The 25,302-nt window shown below is 39.8% G+C and overlaps 1 protein-coding gene across 2 annotated transcripts in view; it reads left to right on the top strand.

Moving 5' to 3' along the window:
* INTS4 (integrator complex subunit 4) overlaps positions 1–25,302 on the top strand; it is a 34,418-nt gene that overhangs the window by 4,320 nt on the left and 4,796 nt on the right. For both annotated transcript variants that reach the window (XM_062567402.1, XM_062567404.1), the window contains 15 exons: positions 1,113–1,163; positions 1,804–1,892; positions 2,149–2,269; positions 2,739–2,810; positions 3,870–4,044; positions 6,189–6,394; positions 9,053–9,195; positions 10,268–10,383; positions 12,516–12,649; positions 13,385–13,542; positions 16,447–16,540; positions 18,253–18,333; positions 21,712–21,842; positions 22,903–22,962; positions 24,856–25,015. In XM_062567402.1, coding sequence (XP_062423386.1) covers positions 1,113–1,163; positions 1,804–1,892; positions 2,149–2,269; positions 2,739–2,810; positions 3,870–4,044; positions 6,189–6,394; positions 9,053–9,195; positions 10,268–10,383; positions 12,516–12,649; positions 13,385–13,542; positions 16,447–16,540; positions 18,253–18,333; positions 21,712–21,842; positions 22,903–22,962; positions 24,856–25,015 — 1,791 coding nt within the window. The remainder of the gene's footprint in view (positions 1–1,112; positions 1,164–1,803; positions 1,893–2,148; positions 2,270–2,738; positions 2,811–3,869; positions 4,045–6,188; positions 6,395–9,052; positions 9,196–10,267; positions 10,384–12,515; positions 12,650–13,384; positions 13,543–16,446; positions 16,541–18,252; positions 18,334–21,711; positions 21,843–22,902; positions 22,963–24,855; positions 25,016–25,302) is intronic.

Genomic DNA, 25,302 nt, shown 5'->3' on the forward strand with positions numbered 1-25,302 from the left:
ATCTCTCTGGGATCTCCCTCTGCCAGAGGTTGCGTTCATCCTTCATTTTCATTCTGTTCTGATTTTTTTCTTTTGAGGCGCAATTTTTTTAAACCTGTTTGGGTAATTCTTATGACCTTCAGCCATATCCATAGCAAGATTTATGACCTTAAATTTATAATTACAGTGGAAATTTTGCTGTCTTTTTATAGTTTTAAGCAGGAAAGTATTACAAATGAATTCAGTATCACTAACCACTTTTAGGACTCCTGTGCAGGATTTTCCGTGCTACTATCTCATTGGCATGTCATAATTTGAAGAAATGGATACAGAATAGCACTGTCTCCTTTCTTGTTGGCTGGATTCAAGCAGATATTATCCATTTAGTTGTATGTCAGATTTGTGACTTTTGCTTATTCCAGACAGAAACAAAAAGTGCTTAGTTGAACAGTTTTTGCTATTCTGTGGTTCGGCAATTGAAAAGATTTACAGGCCGCGGAAATTTGTTGGCAACACCTAATTTTGGTCCATATTTCATGAGTTAGGAGGAAAATTTTTTTTTTTTGAGGCAATAATAAATAAACAAGTTTTGTTGTGAGAAGCTGGACTCTGTAAGCCTTTTTGCAAAAAACTTCAGCTCCCTGCCACACATCTGCTCTTGTCTTCTGAGAGTGCGTATTGTAACAAGTGTGGAATAAGTTGTATACATTAGTTTACCGGTATATGTATGCTGACTGAATAGTCTACATTTCCTGCGGTAGGAAAGCTCATCGGTGTCTTATTAATAAGTTTCTGGTTTTGTTAGTAAATGTAATTATTTTTAAAGTTTCTGTATTTCTTTCAGTTGTGGTTGAAATACTAAGAAGCTGTATGAATGTTGGGAGAATGCAGACAGTATTATCTTACTTTCCTAAGCAATCAAAGTGAAGTGGTTTTGAAGTTCATTAAGTTTATACCTAAGTGACAATTATACTTGTCTTGGCCAAGATCATGAAATGCTTTAATTATAGCAGCAATCAAGAAATGCAGGCAACTAATGTTACTCAAATAGCAGGGAAAAAAACGGTGATGAAAATGAAGTCTATGTCTCTTAAAACTGTCACTTTAAACTTTCTTTTCTCTCTTTCCTGCAGCTTCAGCTTCATGAAAGAGGATTAAAATTACAGCAGGCTATTTACTGTCAGGTAAGACTTTGTACTCGTTTCTATCTATTTTCTACTTGTTTGCCTATATTGCTGTTTAGATTTTGTGACATATGCTTGGAGCGATTGAGGTCACTGAATGGAGATGGGGTATTCTGTGTGCAGTTTGGCTGTTTTCTTTGTTACCCTATGGTAGTGAAAATAATTGGTTTTGCATCTTGTTTTGCTCAAATGAACTAACATGTTTTGATTGGAATATGTTCTTCACTAGGGGAAGATAACTGGAGAAAAGGCAAGGCATTAGATAATTATGACTGTCATCTTGCGGTCTCCTCAAAGAGTAAACCCTTCTTCGCTGAGGGAGTTTACGTTTGTTATGTCAGCAAGGTTGCAGGGCTGAAACCTGTATCAAATTAGTTCTAGTATAGGTTCATACTGCATGCCTCCTGCATAGTACAGGCAATTCTGGAGTTCTTCTGCACATGCCTTGCTGACTTCATTAGGACTAGTCTATCTGATCAGACTTGGATATACTGCAGAGTAGGAGGAGAGACCAAATTCCTCTTGATTTATAATCCGTCCTAACTGATTTATGGTAAGGATCAGAAATCCATTGTGGGAGATGATTGATGGCTCTGGTGGAGATGTTTCTTGTATATTTGACTGGAAATCTTCCTTTCAGGCTTGCAAACTGCTGGCAGATGATTATGAACAAGTGCGCAGTGCTGCGGTTCAACTGATTTGGGTCCTCAGTCAGCTGTACCCTGAAAGGTATGTGCTTTATAGAAAAAAGACTCAAAGTGGTGGTGAGATGATAATCCTAATCCCAGAAGCTTTGTGGTGATGAGTCTCAGGAGTAGCTGTTAGAAAGCTGATGTGTGCAAAATGCTGATACCTGCTGAGAATGCATTGAGCTAGATGAAATTTCGGTTTCTGGTGTCCTAGTTACACTGAATGCCTGTTTCTTACTTTTTGCCACACTGCATAGCATCAGATCAGCAAACTGACTCATGTTTCTCTATGTTAGCATTGTCCCAATTCCTTCTTCTAATGAAGAAATTCGCCTGGTGGACGATGCATTTGGAAAAATTTGTCACATGGTTAGTGATGGTTCCTGGGTTGTTAGAGTACAAGCTGCTAAATTACTGGTAAGTGGCATTTTCTTCCTCTGTATCTGAGAATAGCTCATGTTATGTTACCTTCTTTTTTGTATGTTTGAAAAGAAATGGGAGGAAATGTTAGATCTGTTTAGATCAATTTCTACCAAAATTTGGGGAAGGAGAAAAATGCGAGAGGTAGATTTTTTTTTTTATAGTTTCTCAGCTGAACTCTGCAGTGATTCTTTGAGGATAGAGGGTTGGTTATCCAACAAAAAAAAAGTGCTTTTAATAATTCCCTTTACCTACTTTTCAAACACAACAGGTGTAACCCAACATACTCAAGAAAGACCATGTTAACATCAGTAGGAAAATAAGATGTGCTGACTATTTTAAGCAAATTCTTTTGGACTCTGAAGTATAGTAGCACTGAACGCTATATAAAGCTACTAGAATGAATGGAAATGTATGGTGTAATTTAAAATAATTCAGTTTCTTCTTCTTCTTTTTTTTTCTTTAGGGTTCTATGCAACAAGTTAGCTCCCATTTCTTAGAGCAGACACTTGACAAGAAGCTCATGTCAGATCTGAGGGTATGTAAATATTTGGTTTTATTAGTTTTTACTGTGTGTAGTGTACTACGCACAACAGGTATGTTAATGTCAAGTGTGTTTGTTTAGCTTGCTGCAGGGCTATCGAGAGTTAATTGATGATGATGCATTTTCTGTTAGATTAACGTCAATGAAGCAATTGCTAGTTTTAGATTTCATTAGTTGAGCATGCAGTAAACAGCTCTAGGCTATTCAGGTTTCACAGATGAAAGAAACATTTGTTTGTTCTTCTGACAGCGTTTTGGCTAAAAGTTTTATTTATTGTGGATGGAAAGATTGCGTCCTAGTCCTGAGAGGAAGCTTATGGCAGTGTTGTAGAAGATCTGACTGGCAGACATTTCGAGAGACATAGGTAGCTAGAGACATAGGTAGCTAGAGACTGGGACGCCTAAGCCCTGTGAGCAGAACTTTTCACTAAAATTCCTTAAGCGAACCTCTCAAGGTATTGTTTTCTGTATCTACAAAATAGTGATGAAGCTAGAGCTGCTGGTCTTTTCTGGGCTGCTTTGTGAAATACTACAGGATCCTTCAAATAAAGTGCTGCACAGCTTTTTTTTTTACGGGGTGGAGGAAAGAAGATACATTAGCAAGCGTGCTTAATGAATATCACATTTCCGTTTACACACTAGTAACTGCTATATAGTATGGACAGTCACTGAGGTGTTTAATTGCATTTTAACAAGTTTAACTGCAATATGGTAGCATCTGTTTTTGCAGATCAGTTGTGGGATGCTTAACTAGAGGAGCCTGAGCTCTGACCCGGTTTGGCTGTTTTTATGATGTTTAAGGATAGATTAATTAAAATATATTAATCGTTGTCTTTTCCCAACATTAAAAGTACAAAGAATTATTGGTGATTTGAAACTTCCATAGAAGGGGAGGGTAGTATTTGTTTTTCTCAGTATTTGCATGTCTCTTTTCTGTCTGTGTCTCTAAACCTTTAACTACCTCTGGTTTTGAATCTGGGAAAAGCCATTTAATATATTGTTTGGTCATCTTTGAAGTAAACCATAATCACAACTGAAAAACTTGTTTGCACAGAGGAAGCGAACTGCACATGAACGAGCCAAAGAACTCTACAGCTCTGGGGAGTTCTCAAGTGGCAGAAAATGGGGAGATGATGCTCCCAAAGAGGAGATCGACACAGGCGCTGTAAACTTGATTGAGTCGGGAGCCTGTGGGGCTTTTGTTCATGGCCTGGAAGATGAGATGTATGGTAGGTGTTAACTTACTACCCAGTGACTAAAGAAGGATATACGATCTGGTTCGTGCATTTTTTTGAAACAGACCACTTGGCAATTGTGTGTGGGTTTTTTTGTTTTTTTGGGGTTTTTTTGGAGGGGGGGAGGGGGGTTTGGTTAACAAATTGTGGATTTCAGGGTTGTTGCTTCCATTGTAATCTTTGACTTTTGGGGGAAGTTATTTCAAAGATGTTATAATATTGTACAGTACTTTTGATCAAAGCACTTAATTGAGTAGCTACATCTACATCATCTAGTTGTACCTCTAGATCCTAGGATCACATATGCTTGTTAACATAGTGCTATTATACTGGTGTCTCCTGGTCTTACTGTGATTGCCGTGGAGGCTTTAGTTGTGTTTTTCCAACATTTAATATTGGGTCTATTCTTTTGAGCCTGGGTAAATTCTGAATGTAAAAGTTAGCACAGGTGTTCCTGAGCTCCACGTTTGGCTGTAGCATTGACTATGGTGACAGCCTCAGGAAAATGGATGTTTGCAGCTTTTTAGCTTGACTTTCCTGTGGGCAAATTGAGGATTTGTGTTTCATGGGGCTATTGAGAACAGCTAGTATTTGTGTAGAATCATGACTACGTTGAGTTCTAAATGTTATTCTGGAATTTGTTTTTAATGTTACTGGAAGGATGGTGCTAAATTAGAAAGTATAAAAACACTATAACTAAAATATCTCTTTTAGTTGTGTTGTAAAAATTGGTTTATTGTTCCATTACTCCTATAAATCAAAGCATGTCTTCCTAATGGAGGTGGTGAGCTAAACTCATCCTGGAGCTTAAAAATGCAACTTTGCTTCTTTCTGACTTAATGACAGAAATTGTTCGCTGGAGGAAGCCTGTTAATCGTGAACCACATTCTCCAGGTGTTTTACCATAGGTACTATATGGTGCCTTTGTGGGATGTCAATAAAATGGATAAAGATAGCGTATACACAGATTGAATAACGTAGATCTCTCTCTCCCTCCACTGCAGCATTTTTTAAATACTGCTGAGCTATCTCCTTCCTCACTCGCAGCAGTGCGTAATTTCTTACGTGGACTGTTGTAACTTTGAACTAAATTAGTGAGTCAGCTTCTGAAAGCAATATTGTTGAATTTTTTCTTTTGTTGTCATTTATTTGTTTTTCCTCTTTCATACCTTGGTCTTAATGACCACAGGGTCTGGTAGAAGTGGCAGAAGCTTTGTTACTGAATAAGCAAGGGTCTTGCTGTGTTTGCATTTTTCCACTTATTTGATTCCTGATGATTCTGATATGTTCTTTCAGAACAGCAGGCCTAAAAGCAACTTACAAGTTTAAGTAGATGTTTTCAAGATGAGCAATTTTGAGTGAAAAATAGAAATATGCTTAAAACAATAATATTTGTAAGACATCAGATTCTTGTTCTTATGATCCTGGCACATGAATGATCCCAGCACATAAATATTATGGAAGCTAGCGAGGATGGCTGTAGGGAAGAAAATCTCATCTTCTCTTAAGCTTGTTTTATTTGGGTATTCTTAGAATTCCTGCGATGTTTTATAGTCTAAATAAATGGACATTTTTGATCTCTTCTTCCTTAAATTATACATTGTTTTTAATAATTAGGTGGCATGTTTTTGCCTTGTTTTGAGGAATCCAAAGTCATGAAAGAGATGAAGTTCATTCTGTTTATTGCTGAAATACTGCAACTCTAGGGCTTTACAGCAATTTGTAAAGTGCTACACAGCAAGTTAAAAATGCAAAGAATGCTCTGAGCAATTAAGATGTCAGGCAGAATAAAGCAAACAGAGTTTAACTATCTAAATTAGTTTGTTTAAGATACCAGGGTTATAGCTGCACTTGCAAAACACGCTATGAAAGGCATAATATTTATTGGTGCATAAGAGGCCTGTTTTCACGTGAAAGTCCGTCTAGATACATTTACAGCAGTAACATGTGCTCCGTTGGAGGGGGGGCTTTTGATCTGGAGACTTTCCTGTGGAAAGGACTTTAGTCTCCTTTGTCCTCAGAGTTTCTTTAGCAATTCCTATCCTAGGCTTAGCCCTGGAATATAGTGAGTTGTGGCCGTTGGATAGTATACCCTTTAAACAGCACTAAGGATTGATTCCCTCCCTCTCTTCTAATAGAGGTTCGGATTGCTGCGGTGGAGGCTCTCTGCATGCTGGCTCAGTCTTCGCCTTCTTTTGCGGAGAAATGCCTTGATTTCTTAGTAGACATGTTTAACGATGAAATTGAGGAGGTGAGATTGCAGTCCATACACACGATGAGAAAAATTTCCAACAACATCACGTTGCGGGAAGATCAGCTGGATACTGTGTTGGCTGTCTTGGAGGTAAGAGCTGCTTTGGGGGGAAAAAATTGCCTTCCTGCTTTCTTTTGAGGTGTTAGCATTATATAATGCTAATCAGACCCATCCTTTGAGCTGAAACTGTCCACTGCTTTTTTTTTATTTGAGCACACTCAAATGTTCCTGATGTCCAATAGCTTGTAATCTCAAGTAGAACAGAATATTTTTTTTAAATAGATGAAAATTAGATAAAAACATTTTACCCTTAATTAGGGTAATGCAAAACCTGTGGTATTGCATAATGGGCATTTCCTCCTGTTTCTTTTTTTTCTCGTCCAGCACTCTGCATTATTTTGCATTGAATGCAGCTTAATTTTCTTTGGGTTTTCTGTGTTCAGTCACCCTGGCTACACCTTTTCTGAGCAAACAGAATAAAGACGTGGGCCCAAGATCACTCTTTTAACTATTTACCTGTACCATCTGCAGCATAGTTTTTGCTTTTCCCAGCCAGTGCTCTCCCACATGATGCTCAGCCAGGATTCAGGGGATAGCATGGGCCAGGCTGCCTTGTTCTGGGGAAGGGGAAGAGAGTTCAGCTGTATGAGCAGTGCTGTGCCATACTGCTTCCCCTCAGGCCTGTTTTATTTACTAACTGAGCTATAGCCCTTGGGACATGGGTGAGTTTGGGTGTTTTTTTTGTTTTTTTCTTTTTTTTTTTTTTTTTTCCCAGATTTGCAGTATGCAGTAGTCAAGTCTCTGCATCTTTTGGAGAGCTTCCCAGCCTTTTTTCATGCTGTGAATCTACTGTTTCTGTCTCACCTTGCTGTTTATTTAATCCTGTGTAACAGTGGCTGCAGAAAGGAGCAAGCAAACTACCGCATTTTATCAGTCTGTAACAAATGCTATGAACAATGATCTGAATTTGCAAACACAGCAGCTAGTTTCAGGTGTCTCAGGCTTTTGTGTACCTGACTGATATTTGTTCAGAGCTGAGCATCTGTGCATTAAGGGTATAAACAATTACTAGTTAGACTGGAAAAATTTAGGGTTCTGTCCTAGGCTTCTGCGCTGATTTATCCTGTATATTATGACAACTGACGTGTGAGAATGATTCACGATTTTGTCAGTTGGTCTGATTCAGAGAGGTGCTTGCTTGCTTTCTGTTTCAGCAGCAAAATCCAAACTCAAATACCAAAATAAAAGATTTGGAAAAATAACATTAATTTTAAGGCCTAAATTGTTTTTAGGGTGGAAATACGGAAGAGTTGAGGGGCTGTAGTTTCTGGGTTTGTTCTGCTTTGAATTTGTCTGAATAATTCAGTCTACTCTTTGCTCTTCTCACAAGGCTGAAGCTCTATATTCTGTTTTTTTCACATGGTTCTTTATCTCATCTTTCGTTGACTTGTTCTCCTATCTATCTCCTTGTGCCTCTCTTTTCTCCATACTGCCCTTCCTGTGGTCCATGTGACTCAGCCAGAATATTGCATTTCCTTGGGCATCCCATTCCAGTCCTTGGAGTACATATTCTTTTTCAGTCATAGTGTGTCTGTCCCTGTGTTCCCTTCCACCACGAAAAAGAAGGGCTGAGCAGTGCTTTCCTCCTTTGATCGTTTGTACGTGTTGGCTGTCATTTAAGAGCCTTTACAAGAGGATCATGTTTCTTCTTTTGTGCAAGACAGTGATGAATGTGCTGTCGATACTTGGCAAGTTATAAATAAAGTGAATCTACCACTGAAATGCATCCAGTTCTTGTATGCTGTCAAATTTCCAGTCTATCCAGCAGTGCTACACAAATGCTGGTAACAAGGAAGTATAATTCTTTTTTATATATATAAATATATGTATATATAATATATACATATATATATATAAAAGAATTATACTTCCTTGTGTGTGTGTATATATATATGTATATATGTATATGTGTATATATATATAAAACTACAATGTAGTTTTTGGTTGAAGGAGTATAATTATTCAAGCTGGAATTCAACCATAACACTTCTAAAAATACTGCTTGAAGAGCATAAGCTCTGCTGAACAATATCTTTTTGCCTAATAAATAAAATGGTGAAATGTGACTTTAAAAGTGGCGTATCAAGGATTCCATATTATCGTAAAGAACACGTAAGAGTGGTTTTTCTTTTTATTATATTTTATTATACTTCTATAAACCAGTCACTGGGTAGAGTTCTTTCTGTCTTATGGACTATCTTTGTTAATCTAGTTTGTTATGTCTTCGGTGCTTGTGCAGACTCTTCAAAGACTGGCAACTGAGTTAAAGGCTTGTGGAATTGAGCTTCAGATGTTGAATAACAGTAGGCTGCTTCCAAGGAGGATGAAACAGGATTGTTTCGCTGGTCATCTAGGAATTAGCCAACACCTTTACATTTTTGTTAGTGTCTGTGCCTAAGAATAGCGACTGAATAGCGACTCTTGCTCTGTTTGAGAAGGTAAATGGTGGAAGAGAAAATGAAGCACATGTGTAAATGAGACATCTTGGCTGAGTTCAAAAGCAGTAGACCCTGCAGCAGTTGCCTGGACTGAAAGTTCATCATTGTATAGCTATGATGAGCTGCAAATGTGTGCAAGTTTTTGGATGCCTCTATTACTAATTCATCCTTGGAAGAGGAATTGCTACGATTAAAACATTTGTATGCATGCGTATCTTCTCACTCAAAGGTGTTTGGGTTGGATTTTTAGGATTCTTCAAGGGACATTCGGGAAGCACTTCACGAGCTGTTGTGTTGCACCAATGTTTCAACTAAAGAAGGCATCCATCTTGCACTGGTGGAGCTACTGAAAAACCTGACCAAGTATCCCACCGACAGAGAATCCATATGGAAGTAAGTGTGTTTAGTGTCCTTGTGTTTCTGCTTGTTTTTCTGTTCTTCTTAGTAATTGAACAATCAGACAAATATTAACTCACTAAAGAGGTCACAGGTACTATAGGTGTAACATTCTGTTATTCTGTAAATATTTGGAATAGCAATTGTACTAAGCATTCTTCTTCTTCATGCCCAAAGTACAGATTCTGCATCTTATATATGTGTCAGTACTCGTACTGGGAATCCAGCACTGGTGGCCGTTTTTGGAAATAGCCCTCTATCATAAGCAGTCACTTCAAAGCATTCCCAGAGTTTTCAGTAAAGATTAATTCAGCCCTCAATTTAAAAACTCATCTCTTCAATGCAGATAATGCTTTGTACTTACTTGAAACTGCATTAGATAAGTAATATTTACCAGCGGCTGATTATATCAGTTGTAACAAGTAGATTGGCTACGTAGCATTATGCTCTTGGAGGGACTTATTCTGTCTGGGCTAAAATAACTAAAGGTTGTGGATTTTTTGGTAGCTTAATGGGAGCAACAAGGGAAGTGATATTACAACACACATTTTGAGATAGAATTCTTCGTTATTGTTGGAAACACTTATTTTAGTCTTATTTTTAGCTTGCTTTTTCTTTTAATATAGTCTTACATTGCTTTTGTGGGTTTGTGGGTTTTTTGTTTATTTGCCGTTTAAATCTACCTCACTTTTTCTTTTGGAAAAAAATTTATGTTTATTATTAGCATTTAGTATGAATGTTTTTCTTGAATTATGTAGCTCCAGGTGTTAAGTGTTTTTCAACATGTTTCTGCCCTAGATTACTTACAGTTTATTTAAACTGTATTTATTATTCCTAGCTGTTTCAAGTTATCTTCTCAGTTTTGTTGGATCCCACTAAACATTAAAGCAAATACTGTGTCCTGAAGAGACAGTAGTGCCATGAGTTTGCATGAAGACTTGGACATGAGGATTTTGAGGTTGATCGACACCTCACTATGCCACTATAATATAGACTAGCAATGCTTTAAAATGTTATATTTTGCAGTGTACATGCTTACTAAGAAATATTTCAATCTGTGTATTTTCAGATGCTTAAAGTTCTTGGGAAGCAGGCATCCAACTTTGGTGCTTCCATTAGTCCCGGAGCTACTGAGCACACATCCTTTCTTTGACACTCCAGAACCAGACATGGATGACCCAGCCTGTATCCTTCCAAGGAAATCAGTTGTTCTCTTTAACTCCGAAACATTTAACTCCAAAACACTTAATCATTTTTTTTTCTAATTGCTCATATTCGTTATACTGTTTCGAGCTATAGCAGGCAATCCTGCGGCTATTTCTGAATCCCTTTGCAACTTACTGTTATTATTCAGTAAGAGGTGGAATAACTGTTGTCTAGAACCATCTTCATAAATACCTATGGGATATAATTAACCAGATTATTCATTATAGTGAGAAAAAAGGGTTATCAAGGAGTTTGTCAAGGTTTAGGTCTTGCAAATGTGTTGTTTGATGTGAAAACGTCTGTCTAGTTTGCACTAATCTTAAAGATTGTTCAACCTTCAAATAAGAAGAATGATTTTCCCTGACTGTGGTGTGTTTTTTTTTTTTTTTTTTTTTTTTTTTTTTTTTTTTTAATACAAGGCTTCCCCTATCTTCACTGTTGTGTAATGTATGGAACACTATTATCTTTCAGTACAGCAGTGACTAAATCCCTCTAGTGCTATAAATTTATTGTCTTTTTGAAATAATTCAAAGTCCAAAATCCTTACATTAATGTTGGCACTTCTGATGCTTTAGCATACTAACTATTATTGTTATAGCATCATCTTTAATGATAGGAGATGCCTTAGAAATGTGGAATACCAGTTTCCTATTGTTCATTCTTCTCTCTTCCCCTCTGTGCAATTGCAGAACATAATTTCACTTATGGTGAATACAGAGAGATGTTAGACTGGAACAGCTCTCCTCTACTGTGAGGCGTATTTATCTTGCCATTCAGAGGCCATCAGCCAGAACATCTATACAAGTCAAAGAAATACCTTATCAGAATTAAAAAGGGCTAGGATCAGGTGGAAAGATGGATTTATCCCTAACATGATAGTTAAGCAATAATTTGAGTAAATTTATGCCCTAGTTGAGAATTGAAGGAACAGTGGGGAAAAGGACTTTCGTTTGGCTAAAAGGATCTTTTTACTCTGAACCAGAGAATATTATTTGATAGGGTGCTCAGGAGTAAGCTGACTGCCAAATCCTTTGGAGAGGTGTTCTGTGAAGACAGGGCTGGGAGCCAGAAACTGCAAAGTAGAGCTGGATGTCGGTCGTCTTTTTTTATTATTATTTTATTTTATTTTCTCTTCAAATAAATTGTTAAAAAGTTTAGTTTTGATTGATTCAAAGTATTTAGCAAGTTTGAATCAAATTAGCTAATAGCTTCAGCTGAAAACTCGAAAAGGATTTTGGTCAAAGAGAGGGAATCGATTTGTCAAGGTGCTGCCTCTATGCTTGGCAGCCCGTAACTACAGCAGACTTTCATGAAATAGGAAATGTGAGTCCAGGTCCCTTCTGTGCTTGTGAGAGGGTTTGAACTTACTTCTTTCTCGTGCAAGCAAGCACCCTCGCCATCCTGAGCTGTACACTGGGGTCCTGTTACTCGCTCCTGCTAGAGATTTTGTGCTTGGGGTTTCCCTGTTACAGGCGGATGCCTCAGCTCTTGGCTAATTTTGATGCCTTTTGTATTTCATTTACTCTTGGACTGTGAAAATGACTAAAATGACTTTTCTATTCTATTCCAGAATCCCCTTCCAATGTTGATTCCCTGATTTGATTTAAATCTGTGCAAGAGTGTTTTTTTGTTTGTTTGTTTGTTTTTGTTTTTGGGGGTTTTTTTAGGGTTTTTGCACCATAGGAGATGCAGTAGTTTTCAAGGACTCTGAGAAAAATGTTTACTTTTAGTTAGTATTTGGGTACTGGACAGGTAAGCAGAGAATAAGCTCTGAGATGAGCAAGAGCGAACTTCACCTACTAGACCCATTCTACATTTGCTCTCCCTGGCTCCCATGCTTTGTGTTGCCTGTGCGCAATCCCGCGTTGGCAATTACAGAACAGGCCATATTGGAGAAAAGATGTTATGTTTACACTTTGTACTTCATTTTCGTCTGCTCATACCGCTGCCTGTTTGGTTTTTGCTCATCACTCTCCCAATGTTAAAAAAAAAAAAATCACTCCTAAACAATTTCCAGCAAAGAAAGCGTTGTTGAGTTGTTGTTTAGCTTGCCACCCCCCAGGAACTCTTTCTGCTGCTGTTTATTTTTCTTTAACAATCCATTTCAATAGACATTGCTGTTCTGGTTCTGATTTTTAACGCTGCTAAAAGTTGTCCCACGATGCCCGCCCTGTTTTCTGATCATACGTTCCGACATTACGCCTATCTTCGCGACAGTCTCTCTCACCTGGTCCCTGCGTTGAGAGTAAGTTGAACCACCTCGCTTTGTGCTTCACCACTGTGTTGCTGCAAATACTGTAACGTTTTGAGTCCAAAAGGTTTTTCCTCGACCATCAAGAGGGTGAACATTGAATTGTTCGCTGAGTAAGAGGAGCCAAATATTAAATTGTTACAATATGGAGTTTGTAATGTTTTGGGGAGTATAATAATGTTGCTGCTCTCGAGTGAGAATAGCACAGAATTTGCTGGTTAGGGAGGAGTACTGGAGGGCAGGATTCCTGGGAGCTTTCTGGCAGTGGGATAAAGAGGAGTTTAGCCTATACAAATCTTGCTTACATCCTACTTGCATGATTTACTTGCAGATGTGTTCCCTGTCACTTCGAAGCGTCTTTCTCCTGCATGGAAGTATAGGTGGTGCTGATGTTGGCCGTAAGCCTTATCACAGCTCATAAAATCAGCTGCGCTTTGTGTGGTCTTGACTTCATCATCTCATAGTTCATAGATCAGGAAGATGTTTCTCTCAAAGGGATGTTGAAATTTAAACTGAAGATCTCTGTCCAGGGGGGGATTATAAAATGGAGAGGGTTAATTAGCAAAGATGCAGACATGAAAGCCTCAATTAAAAGCTTTGAATCTGGGAAATAAATTGGAGTTTTCTGTCGCTAGTATTCTTGCCTCTAACTAGTGAGGCGGCATCTTAGAATGTTTTCACTTGTGTTAAACTCTTCTCTTTTGTGTGCATGTGTTTCTCTTTGCTTAGTTGCCGGGTAGAAAGCTGGTGTCCTCCCCTGTCTCTACCAGTATTACACCAAATGAGGATCCTTCCCAGCAGTTCTTGCATCAGAGCCTGGAGAGGGTTTACAACCTTCAGCACCTCGACCCGCAGGGTGTGCAGGAGCTGCTGGAGTTTACCATTCGGTAAGGCTGCAAACAAACTGGTTGGTTTGTTTGAAGATGGGTTCAAATTCCCAATTTCTTTGAAGTAACTGCATTGATTCTGAATACGAGTATTTTACTTTGCTGTTGGGCGCTTAGTCTGAACCTCCTGATAGAAGTTGTGATTATATTGTGATTAAAAACAGAATCATGACCTGTTTAAAACAAAACCAGGGATCTCAGCTCTGGCTTTACTACACCAAAAGATCAGTGTGTGTTTAAGGGGAATATCTTTTCAGAGCTTGGCCAGGTAAGGATTCTCGTGTGGGACTGTTCACTTATGGTTGAATGTGCTTTCAGTTTTGTGGGATGGCAAGTTTGCATGTCGTTATTAGTTCTCTGTTCCTTTACAAATCCCTCGTTTTGATCGTGTTATTTGGAATGCACATGGGGTTTTTTGCAGGGAGAAAGAGTTTGTCCCCTTTGCTCTTCTAATTTTCAGGTCCCATGGCCTTTCATTCAGCGGGAGAGGGTTTGTTGGGTTCTTATAAATGGGACTGGTGATAAAGGACCCTGGCATTCTTCATCAGTGTGAAATTCATAGAGAGATTTTCCCAGAATAGACAACATTATTTTGCATTGCTGTCTGCTGTTGATAAAGGTGCACAGTGTGGCTTCTGAATGTGAGTTGTGTGTTTCCTTTTCAATTTCCTGTGCAGACTGATTTGCACAAACAAAACACTTGAAAAGGATCCTTTCAATGTGACTTGTCTGCTTGGTAGAAAAAGAGCTGTAGTTTAGGTGTTAGAAAAAAACAGTCTAAAATGCAGTGTTTGGATCCAAAATGTGAATAAAGAATTCCAAAAAGCTTTATTTTTCTTTCTTCACAAAAAATCTGCTTTTTCTAAACATGCAGCTGTGAATTACCTTTAAACCCACCTGCAGTGGAGAATGAACAATGTGCTCCTCACTGAAAACCTTCCTGTGAAAAGCAAATGACTTGTTCTCGACTATTTAGATGCTATTATGCATTAAACAGAACTAAACATTTTAGGCAGTCCCTTGGCAGAGTATCTGAAATCTCATAGGCACAATAAAATTCTGGAAACCTCACAGGCAATGGATATTTCCCATTCTGAATATAGGAATTTTATCTGAGAGCGCGATATAGATGGCTACATGTGTTTACATGCCGTAAAGGACAATAATACTCCAAAGTTATTGGAAATAATTTGTATGCTTTTTGGTGGGATTCCCCCCCCACACTGGAATCACTACCTGGGAGTTGTACTAAACCAACTGCTGTTTTCTACCCTTAAGTGAATGGGAAGATTTAACAACAAAACAAAAAAACGTTAAAGGTTATTTTGCAGAGGACAAGAGCTTGCGGCACTGACGGTTTGGTTGCTAAGAGGAGAGGGATAGAAGAAATTCACAGCAGTGGGTTCCCCAGTGGCACTTAGCTCCTTCCTCCTCCATCATTCTTGTCATCGGGGGAAGCAGTGCAGACCTCATGGAGCTGGTATCTGCTTGTGACTTGAGTTTCTAACTGTGCTGAGAACTGATGCTGTACCCCTAGGCTCTCCAGCTGAAGCTGTAGGAGAGGCTTTGTGAATTAGTCTGCGTGGTTTAGTTTCTCCCATCTATATAAGAGGATCGTTTTTTAAAAAAAAATCTTGCAGGCATGTTGAAATCTCATATATTTGTATGGAAATAGAATTAGGGGAATCGTGAACCATAGAAGACTGGAAAATGGAATATTTGGCTGTTAGCTGAGAAGTGGCATTCCATTCCCCAGGAGCGTGTTGTGGTACATTAAGTATGATGTGGAAATGAAGCACCAGGGAGTCTGTTCTTTTCTGCTCTCCTGCAAAGGCTGGAGTTTAGTCACCATGTAAGGCTCAGACTGGCTCTGCTGTTGCTGCATTTAAGGAAAGACCAACCCCTCTGCTTGGGAAAGATTTTTCCTTGGCGTCAGAGTTCACAGACAATCTCATGGATTCTTTCAGTGTCTCGGCTATCAGCAAACTTCAGGTTTGGCCGAGCCTGAGTTTTAGAATTGCATCATAAATATAGGAGCATTACAGCTAAAATAAGAGGACGGTTAGCTGATGAAACAGCATTCATTTTAATTTGGGGGTTTCTTTTAATAATAGTGGGGAACATGGAAATTGACAGTTTTAGTATGCTTCTGGAGCAAAGCAAAATGCAAATAAGAACAAAGATGTGTTGAATCCACCTTATCCAAACTGTTTTTCATTACAGAACTGAAAATAAGTTCTCTTAATACAAATTTTTAATTCGTTTTAATCCTCAGTGGTCAGCGACATTAAGCTTTTGGGGTTCCATTGGCTGTCTTTTTTCTGGAGAATAAAAGCTACTTTTGTAGCTGTATGCTTTACAATAAATAGTTATACCCCACAGCAGCTTGTTTTGACCATATCAGTACACTGGACTTAAAGAAGCTTGTTTTTAAAAATGCAGCTATAGAATCATAGATTCTGTAGTTCAGATGTGCCTTATTGCATGACTCCAGCATGTTCGAAACAATCTTTTCTAGCCAACATGAGTAGTTAGATTTCCCAGCAGTGTAACTCAAATGGGTCATTAGCTGCTGTAGAAATCTGGAGTGTCTTAAGTTAAATCTGGAACTGCTACGCTGTATGGTTCCTATAGGGCTGCAGAGTAGTGTGGGTTGACAGACTTGCTGCTTCCACTGCTGTGCTCATGACAGCCTCCAGGAGCAAGAGAGATGCTGCAAATTGTTCTGTAGTGCCTCGTTTCTAAACGATTTCTGGTGCTTTTTGTAGGAATAAGCAGAAAGGAGATGCAGGAGGAGCTGGCTGGTTCAGCATTGCTGTTGCTGCACTCTGAGTACACTCAGATTAACATTTTGCCCTGCCCCTCTTAATGTTTTTTTTTTCTTTTTTTTTTCACTTGCTTCAGTGATCTTCAGAGGCTTGGAGAACTGCAGTCAGAACTGGCGGGGATGGCAGACTTCACTGCAACTTACCTTCAGTGTCAGCTGCTCCTCATCAAGGTTTGGTATCGTCTGGGTTTCTTGGACTATTGGTCTGAAGTGCCCACAGTCCATTGCAGTGGTGCACTTTTCCTGTTTTGATGTTTGCGCTGAAAACTGATTTGTAATGAAGGTGCAGGTTCCCTGGGGCTCCGATGTTCCTGCTTTCCTTCTGCGGCAAATTATTTACGTGGTGACTTTGCAAATGAGTACACCAGTACAGATGTCTGCTCTTGTATGTGGAGCTTACGCTGGTTTGCATACATTTGCCAGTGCGGAGTTTGATCTGTTTTTTGACAGAAATCTTCTACAGTGGTGAAATGTTCTGTCCATCTTATATTAGCAGATGTCCTGGTTATTTTGACAAAATAGCAGCAGCTATTTTCAAAGTCAGCTTCTTGCTGTAAACAGGAACTCAAACTTCTTGCTTTACTTCTCGAGCTATAAACTGGTGGTATTATTTAAGTTAGTTTGCTGATACTCTCTAGGTGTTAGAAGGTGGCCTACATAAACGCAAAGCAAGAGTTCACAAACCAGTTTCCAGAAGGTGCCCAGCAAAAGCTTCGTTATGTAAAACCAGGAAAGTATTTCAGTTTCTTTGCTAAATGTGTAGTTGCCAATTGGAATATCTTACAGCAGCCCTGAAGTCCTTGGGAAACATTTACAGCTTGCAAATACATTTGGATGGGTGGTGTTACACTTCCGAGCAGTAATAGCTACATCTGCAAGTTTTGCCCAAGCAGAATGTGCCGTCCATGCAGAAGGCTAGCATTTGGATTAGGCTTTTTTGGCTTTCCTTCACGCATTGGCTGGGGTGAACCAATGTACGTTAGCTGAAAGAATATGATATTTTGTGTTTCTGGCAAAGATTGAGCTGCTGGACAGTCAATACATCAGTGATGTGGAAGAGCGAATAGTGTGGATGAAATGAGAAGTAACTTGGAATATCGTACAACTAGAAATTCTGATACAGCAGAGAGAAACTTTATATATATATATAAAGGATATTGTATGTGTGTTCTGGAGCTGTAGCTCCAATCAGCTTTGTGTGTAGCTGTACCTAAGGGCAAGCAGCTTCAAAAAGGAGACAGTGGTATACATCGTTCAGGCAGACTTCCTGACATTTTTTGACACAAATCAAAAAGCAAATAGTTTTCTTTTTTGTGTTTGTTTGTTTGAGTGCAAATATCAGTAGCTCTGTTTTACTCACTAACTCTAGGACTTTTCGAAGGGGTGAAACTGTCACCAGGAATGCTCTGAAATATGACTGGATGGGTATCTTTCTGGGGACCAGTTGGTGTTGTTTCCACTTTTATCTGTCATCTAAGAATGTCCTGATCTTAGTCTCAAAGAGGTGATAAAGCAGTAGTTATCGTTTTTTCTAATAAACGATTGCATTCTGCGTAAAGCTCTCCATAAAAGATACTGAAACGCTTGCTCCTCAACAAGTCTGTAATTGATAGTTCTGTAAAATATTATTCTCAACTTGTCTTATATTTTATAATAATATCAGTGCCTCGGTATTTATATAAATTTTGTGTTTTTGAGGACCTTTTTCCCCATATTTTGTTTAGAAGCACGAAATAAACTTGTGTTCTGCTTTCCCAAACAAACCCTTGGCCAAGAGGCAGAGCACATACCCTGTTCCCAACGTTACCCAGCACAGGGTTATAACTTGTTACTGTTTTAGAGTGAACTAGGTATTTATCATACTTCATGGTTTTCTTTTGTAGGCCTTGCAGGAGAAACTGTGGAACGTGGCAGCTCCTCTGTACCTGAAACAGAACGCGTTGGCGTCTGCTGCAGCGAAGCAGGTGAGGTTGAAGCTTCTGAGTCTCCATGGAGGCAAGTCCTCGGAAACGAGCCCTTCCTTACCGTGAGCCAATGCGCTTCTGATTTTCTACTACACTAGTCTGTCCAAATGAATTCTGGTTTATCAAAGTGGAGTAACTTGTACATGGGATGATACTAATACTAGGTTTGACTTATGCTTGACTTCTCAGATACTGAATGTGTTCTGAGTTGCTTGACTACTGTTTTTCCATTAGGAAAATGGTGGGTGATCAGGTGAGAGGTCAGGTGAGACGTTCGGAGTTAGGCTTTTTGTAATTCAAATGTGTGCAGTGGATTTTGTGCACTAAATGCAATATTTCCAGTTACATATTGTGCAGATATAAAATTCTAAAACATACTTATATTTTAGAATTAATTAAACTACAGTCTGTTACAGTAACAATTTAAAAGACAAATGTAGGCACTGTTTAACAGTGTTCATGTAGTACTGACATAGAGATCAAAGAATCATAGAATTGTTAAGGTTGGAAGGGGCCTCTGGAGATCATCTAGTCCAACCCCTCTGCTCAAGCAGGGTCACCTAGAGCATGTTGCACAGGATTGTGTCCAAGCAGACCTTGAAGATCTCCAGGAGACTTCACAACCTCTCTGGGCAACCTGGTCCAGGGCTCCATCACTCTCACAGGGAAGAAATTCCCCCTCACGGTCAGGCGGAACTTCCTGTGCTTCAATTTCTGCCCATCGCCTCTTGTCCTGTCACACGGGACAACTGAAAAGAGTTTGTCCCCGTCCCCTTCACACCCTCCCTTCAGGTACTTCTAAGTACACGTTGATCAGATCCCTCCTCAGTCTTCTCTTCCCCACGCTGAACAGGCCCAGCTCTTGCAGCCGTTCCTCATAGGGCAGGTACTCCAGCCCTCTGATCATCTGTGTAGCCCTATGCTGGACTCTCTCCAGTAGCTCCATGTCTCTATTGTGCTGGGGAGCCCAGAACTGGACGCAGGACTCGAGATGAGGCCTCCCCAGGGCTGAGGAGAGGGGCAGGATCATCTCCCTCCACCTGCTGGCAACACTCTTCCCAAGCACCCCAGAAGACCATTGGCCTTCTTGGTCACAAGGGCACATTGCTGGCTCATGGTCAACTTGTTGTCCACCAGCACTCCCAGGTCCTTCTCTGCAGAGCTGCTCTCCACAAGGTCAGCCCCCAGCTTGGACTGGTGCCTGGGGTTATTTCTCCCTAGGTGAAGGACTCTGCACTTGCCCTTGTTGAACCTCCTGAGGTTCCTCTCCACCCAGCTCCCAGCCTGTCCAGGTCTCTCTGAATGGCAGCACAGCTCTCAGGTGTATCAGCCACTCCTCTCAGCTTGGCATCATCCGCTAACTTGCTGAGGAGGCACTCTGTCCCCTCATCCAGGTCATTGCTGAAGAAGTTGAACAGGATGGGACCCAGTACGGAGCCCTGGGGGATGCCATTAGCCACAGGCCTCCAAACATTGAGGGCTCGTCCAGGATTTGAATTCGGTACTTCTTGCAGCCTAAGCGAGAATTTTACCCCTAGACCAACGAGCCAACATGAAGATCAAAAACATGGTTAAATCTGGAGTTCAGCTTGAAGGCAGAGATCTTTTTCAGATCAGATTAGAAATGGGGCAGACATGAAAGCCTGACAGTTTCTGCCTGTGACTTACTTTGGATAAGAGTCTGCAAGAGTTACTGATGCAACCTGAGCCTATTAGGAGAGTCTGTGTTAGTCAAGCTGTACTCGTGGTAGAAGATGACAGTTAGGGATCATTGAAGCCCATTAGACATACTGAAGTCTATGAGGCCAGGTGGGATGCCTCTGAGGGTGCTGAAGAACTAGTTGTCATTGTGAGGCTGCTTTCTTGTCTTCAAAAGCTCATGGCAACTGGACAAGGTTCATGATGACTGAAAAAAGGCAAACATCAGACCATCTTCCAGAAGAGTGAGAAGGGGCTCTAGGTTGCCCAGAGAGGTTGTGGAGTCTCCTTCTCTGGAGATAATCAAAACCCACCTGGAAACAATCCTGGCTAACATGCTCCAGGTGACCCTGCTTGAGCAGGCAGATTGGACTAGATGATCTCCAGAGGTCCCTTCTAACCTCAACCATTCTGTGATCCTGTGAGAAGGAGATCTAGAGAACTACAGGCTGGCTGGCCAGACCTCAGCCCTGAGAAGGTCATGGAGTAAATCCTCTGAGGAGCCATTTTGAAATGATTGGCTGCAGCCAAAATGGATTTACCAAGGGCAAATTATGCCTGAACAACCTCTTTGCTTTCTACGATGAGGTGACTGCTGTTGTGGACAAGGGGAAGGCAATGAATGTTGCAACGACTGGAGGTCCATTTCCGCCAGAATTTTTCTGTGTTTCTGTTTGGTATAAATGATCATATCCTGAAAAAAGCAAAGCTGAACACTGGGAAAAAGTGAAGGAGAAAGAAAGCTATTAAAAAGTCTGGAAGAAAATCTAGGATAAAGGCAAGTCCATATATCTGCTGGGAAGCAATACTGACATTCTGAGTATCCAGTTAATTAAAATGTAGTAAGAGGCAGCTATTGCTGTGCATCAAAAACCTATATGCTGTTGGCCGCTCTCCCCAGGGACCAGTACAAACAAAAGCCTGTCAGTTTTTTACGCCTTCTCTAGTTGAACTATCTTTGCCGGGTGCCCTTCTCAGCAGCGTATGAACCCCCTGGGAAGCTGCTGTCTGTTGTGATTGTGGATGTAGATTCCTTCCCATCAGTAACTTGCCCATTCTTGGGCTCAATATGATTGTAGAGAAGCCAGTTACACTAATTTGAGTACTTCTCTTGCCTGCTTAAGCCCATCTGTTCTAAAGATGCAATATCGTAATAACAAAAATTGCAGTGTGTTTAAGCTTTTAACTATGTGGCTAAAATAACCTAGAGTGATGCTTATCTCGTGATACTGCAGCTGAGGATGGGGACTATGCGAAGTGTTCTTGAGTGTAAAGTTGTTTCCAAGACAATTATGACAACTCTAGCTCTAAAATATAAAACTGCAGGGCCAATGGGACTACTGTATTGTGCTGCTTACGTCTTGTGTGTCAGAGCAGCCAACAGGGGAATCGGTGAGCGTTTTACCGCTGGAAATCTAAAGTGCAGCGTTGCAAAGTAGGCTGCCAAAGAGGAGAGTGCTTGATTTCAGGCAAAATTTCATGAATTGTTTCTTTAATTTATTCAAAATAACTTTTAATAGTAGGAATCATCTTTATGCCACAAATAATTTCATCGAAAGAATAGGATTTGTGGATTAATGTTTCTCAGTAGGAGGAGGGAAAATACTGGAATTTTGTGATCAAGTTTGCAAAATGATTTAACAGCATCTGATTTCTTGTTATTCCTGTGTTGTCTGACAGATCCTGGAAGAAACTTATAAAATGGAGTTCATGTACAGCGGAGTGGAAAGCAGACAAGTGGTCATTATCCATCACATGAGACTGCAAGCGAAGGCGTTACAGCTCATAGTGACGGCGCGTACCACCAGAGGGTAAGGATGACCTGGTGAAAGAGAAGGATGTGAATCTCCTTAGGGTTAGCTAAAGCCTTAGTTTTCTCAAGCTTTTTTTTTTTTTTCCTCCTTTAATTGGGGGGAAAAAAATGCCTAGGGTAACTTAAATGCATAAAACATCATGGCCAATGACCATTTGCCAAACAGATTTGGAATGAAGAGACAACTTCTTTTGTCTTTGATTTAGCTATATAGTGACACAGTATTAAATTAGATGATAAAATTAATAGGAAAGCATGTTTTGGGAGTTGAGTTTTTTCTCAGCTGGGAGCATAAGAAAGCATAAAAAAGTAAAAGCATTGTAGAGTGTCTTAGAGTTGAAATGTGGGACTTATTTAAATGAGAAAAAAATCATACATATTGAAGAATTCACTAAGTATATTTACTTTGTTAAATGTAAGTTAGTTGCTGAGATTTTTGCATCATAAAAGAATTGTCTTTTATTGATGTTCTGCAACTAATGTTTGGGTGACCTGGACATAAAATGCTTATGCATATGGATGACTTGGATCACATGAGAAGCTGTATGTGGTTCATTTGGGCTGCTCGGGTGAATAAAGGTACATGTGGTTTTAAATGTTTATAAAACTAGAACTTTATTTGGCAGTGTTAGAGCAAGGTGCTTTATCCTAATTTGTTTTGGGGGGATGTTTTTGTTTTTTCAGGGGTGTTGAGTTCATTTGCCTTCAATTTGCTGTGTTCCCTTAGAGGTCAATAATGTATTTGCTTTTTAACCTTCTGATTCCTAGTGGAGAGTTAGCATTTTCCCACAATGACTTTGGGAACTTCATCAGTGCCTTGTGCAAATGCAAAGAGATTTGGGGCAGGGGGAGAGGGAAGAAGATAGTACTGCTTCCTTTTTTATTCTGTTGGGTTTACTTTTTTTCTTGTGGGAATGCCCTTCTGGCCTCCTGTTGTCTTTAAGATCTGGTAGTTTCTGTAAGCTTGAACTGGATTCCAAAATACCTAAATACTTATACGTATAGTGCCAGCTTTCTTTATTGGAAATAATAAAAAAGGAATGTTATTTTTATTACAGAGCTGAACCCCTTTTTGGGATGTGTGAAAAATTCTTACAGGAAGTAGATTCTTTTCAGAGGTGAGTAATTCTGTTGCTTTTTCGCTTTCTGCTTTAAAACCTTAGTTGATGTAAAATGTTTTTAAAAGCTGATGGTGTTTCTTCTGTATGAAACCCGTTCTCGGATGTGTCAAACTTGACTTTCAGAATTATGTAATTCAAAAATAAAGTCTCTCCACCTCTTCACAGGATGCTGAGAGCAGCAATTCTGTACTGAAGGCCCTTTTAGGACTTGCTGTTCTGCATTTGTATTGGATTTTTCTGTAGTTGAAGCAGTTGTCAAATACATGCAGAGCATTTGGAGGTGTCATGTCATCTCTCATTCACTTCACAACTTTTGAACATGCGTGATGATTGCCATCAGACTACCTGAAACCATTAAGGCTCATTATCATCATGGAATATTCCATGCATTTTCTGTCTCTTCCCATCTCCCTCTCCCTGTTGCTGCGCTACATCAGAGCCTGCTGTCGTAAGACAGTGGTGAAGCAAGAAGTAGACTCTTTTCTAAACCTGTGATCAATGGAGGAGCTGTCATAGAAGAATGATGGAAAAGGAATTTTCCGCTTCCTCCTCCCCAAATTTCTGAATTGGAAATTAGAGAGCAAACGAACCATCTACATGCTCAGGGTGGGAATCATCTCACCCGGTTGTAAACATTTGCATTATAGCCACTGCTTATGAAGCAGACACCTGGGCTCTCACTGAGAAGAGAGGTGCGTCCTTCATCTTATCCTAGTATAGATTGGTGATTTGTGAGCTGTTTGGATGGACTTGAAAGGAAGCTATCAGAGGTAGATATCCAGAGTTGACTGAGCAGAATTCCACCTCTAGTTCTTGATCAAATTCCCATTTATTTCTGGTCCATGTGCTTGGCGGTTGTGGCTGTTGAAGTGATGAGAAAAGGGATCTGAATATACCCATTCCCTAACGATAAGCTTATTTGGTGGCTAATGAATAGAACCGTTTGCTTCCTTTTTTTTTCATCTTTTTCCTGATGCTGAATCTCAGGATCAACAGAAGTCATCACTTAGAGAAGTATAGCCCCTAGGGGCAGTGGTGGATTCCACAAAGGGGAGTCTGGATGATGTTTAGGTCTCAATTAGCTGTGAGATCGCCTGTAAATACCTGAACATGTAAAATGCCTGGCTGGGGTGTGCACCCTCAGCGTGCCAGCTTTTAGCTGCAGTCAGTGACAGAGTAGCTGATATTTGCTGTCCATTCAGTGGCTGTCAGAGGAACACAAAGATGCACGTTCCTACTTAAACCTCTTTGCACGCAGAGGGGAAGGGGCTTGGGTTTTTTTTTGTTTTGTTTTTTTTTCTCTCCATTTTTGCCAAGCCGTGACATGGTGATAGAGGCTTCCGTGTTATGGATAATGACACTTACTAGGACCTTGAAAGAAAATCACATCTCTAGGGCTCTGGATCTTGAAGCTGTTTTTTGGCATCTCCTGAATTCCTATGTGGGCTTTAAAGACTAACACCACAGGTGAAGACGGACTGCACAAACTGGTCTTGAGAAGCAGGGAGGAGAACCTGCTGTTTAACAGAGAGAAATGGTGCATTTTTTTTCCCCCACTAAATTGCACAAGTGAGAGTTTTATTAAGCTTACAAAACCATCTTGTTAAACTTAGAAAGGCATCTCAGGTATGAGATGGATGTGTATCAGAAGGGGAATCTACATGCAGAACCGACAGTAAGAGAATGGCAAAAAAGAATGCTTACTCTTTTTTGTCAGATTTGAAACTGGAATTGAAGACTACCTGTTTTACAACACCACTCTACTCTATATCTAATTCTACCATTATAACTAAGTATAAAGATTAAGTAGCTTGACTGAAAATCACAAGACTATTGAAAAATGTTGAGATAAGCATTTGATTTTCATTAATATGTTCTTAACACACGCAGGTGTTTCATCTCTGAGCTCCCACATATGCAAGGCAGTTTTGTCGATAAACTGCTGGACTTAATGCCCAGACTTGTGACCTCCAAGCCTTCAGAAGTGGTCAAGATCCTTCAAACAACGCTAAGACAAAGTACTTTCCTTCACCTTCCTCTTCCAGAGCAGGTCAGTGTAACGCAAAGGTTTAAATGCAGCATTCTTACAAACTGTCTTAGAAGCCAATAGACCCTGAGGCTTTTTTGTTTCAGCTTGGTGATCAATCACAAGGGTTATTTCTTTGAACTAGATATCTAATATCTCCAGGGCTGTTGCAAAAAATAGAGGTTTAGTAATTCCTGACTTCCTGACTGTATCTAAAATTATCCAAAATTGATCCACAATATTTTCCTCTGTTAATAACAGTCATGATTGTCTTGTCTTTTCTTTTTCTCTCCTATTCACTTTTGAAAATG

The sequence above is a fragment of the Rhea pennata genome, chromosome 1, assembly GCF_028389875.1.
Source record: "Rhea pennata isolate bPtePen1 chromosome 1, bPtePen1.pri, whole genome shotgun sequence".
NCBI lineage: Eukaryota > Metazoa > Chordata > Aves > Rheiformes > Rheidae > Rhea > Rhea pennata.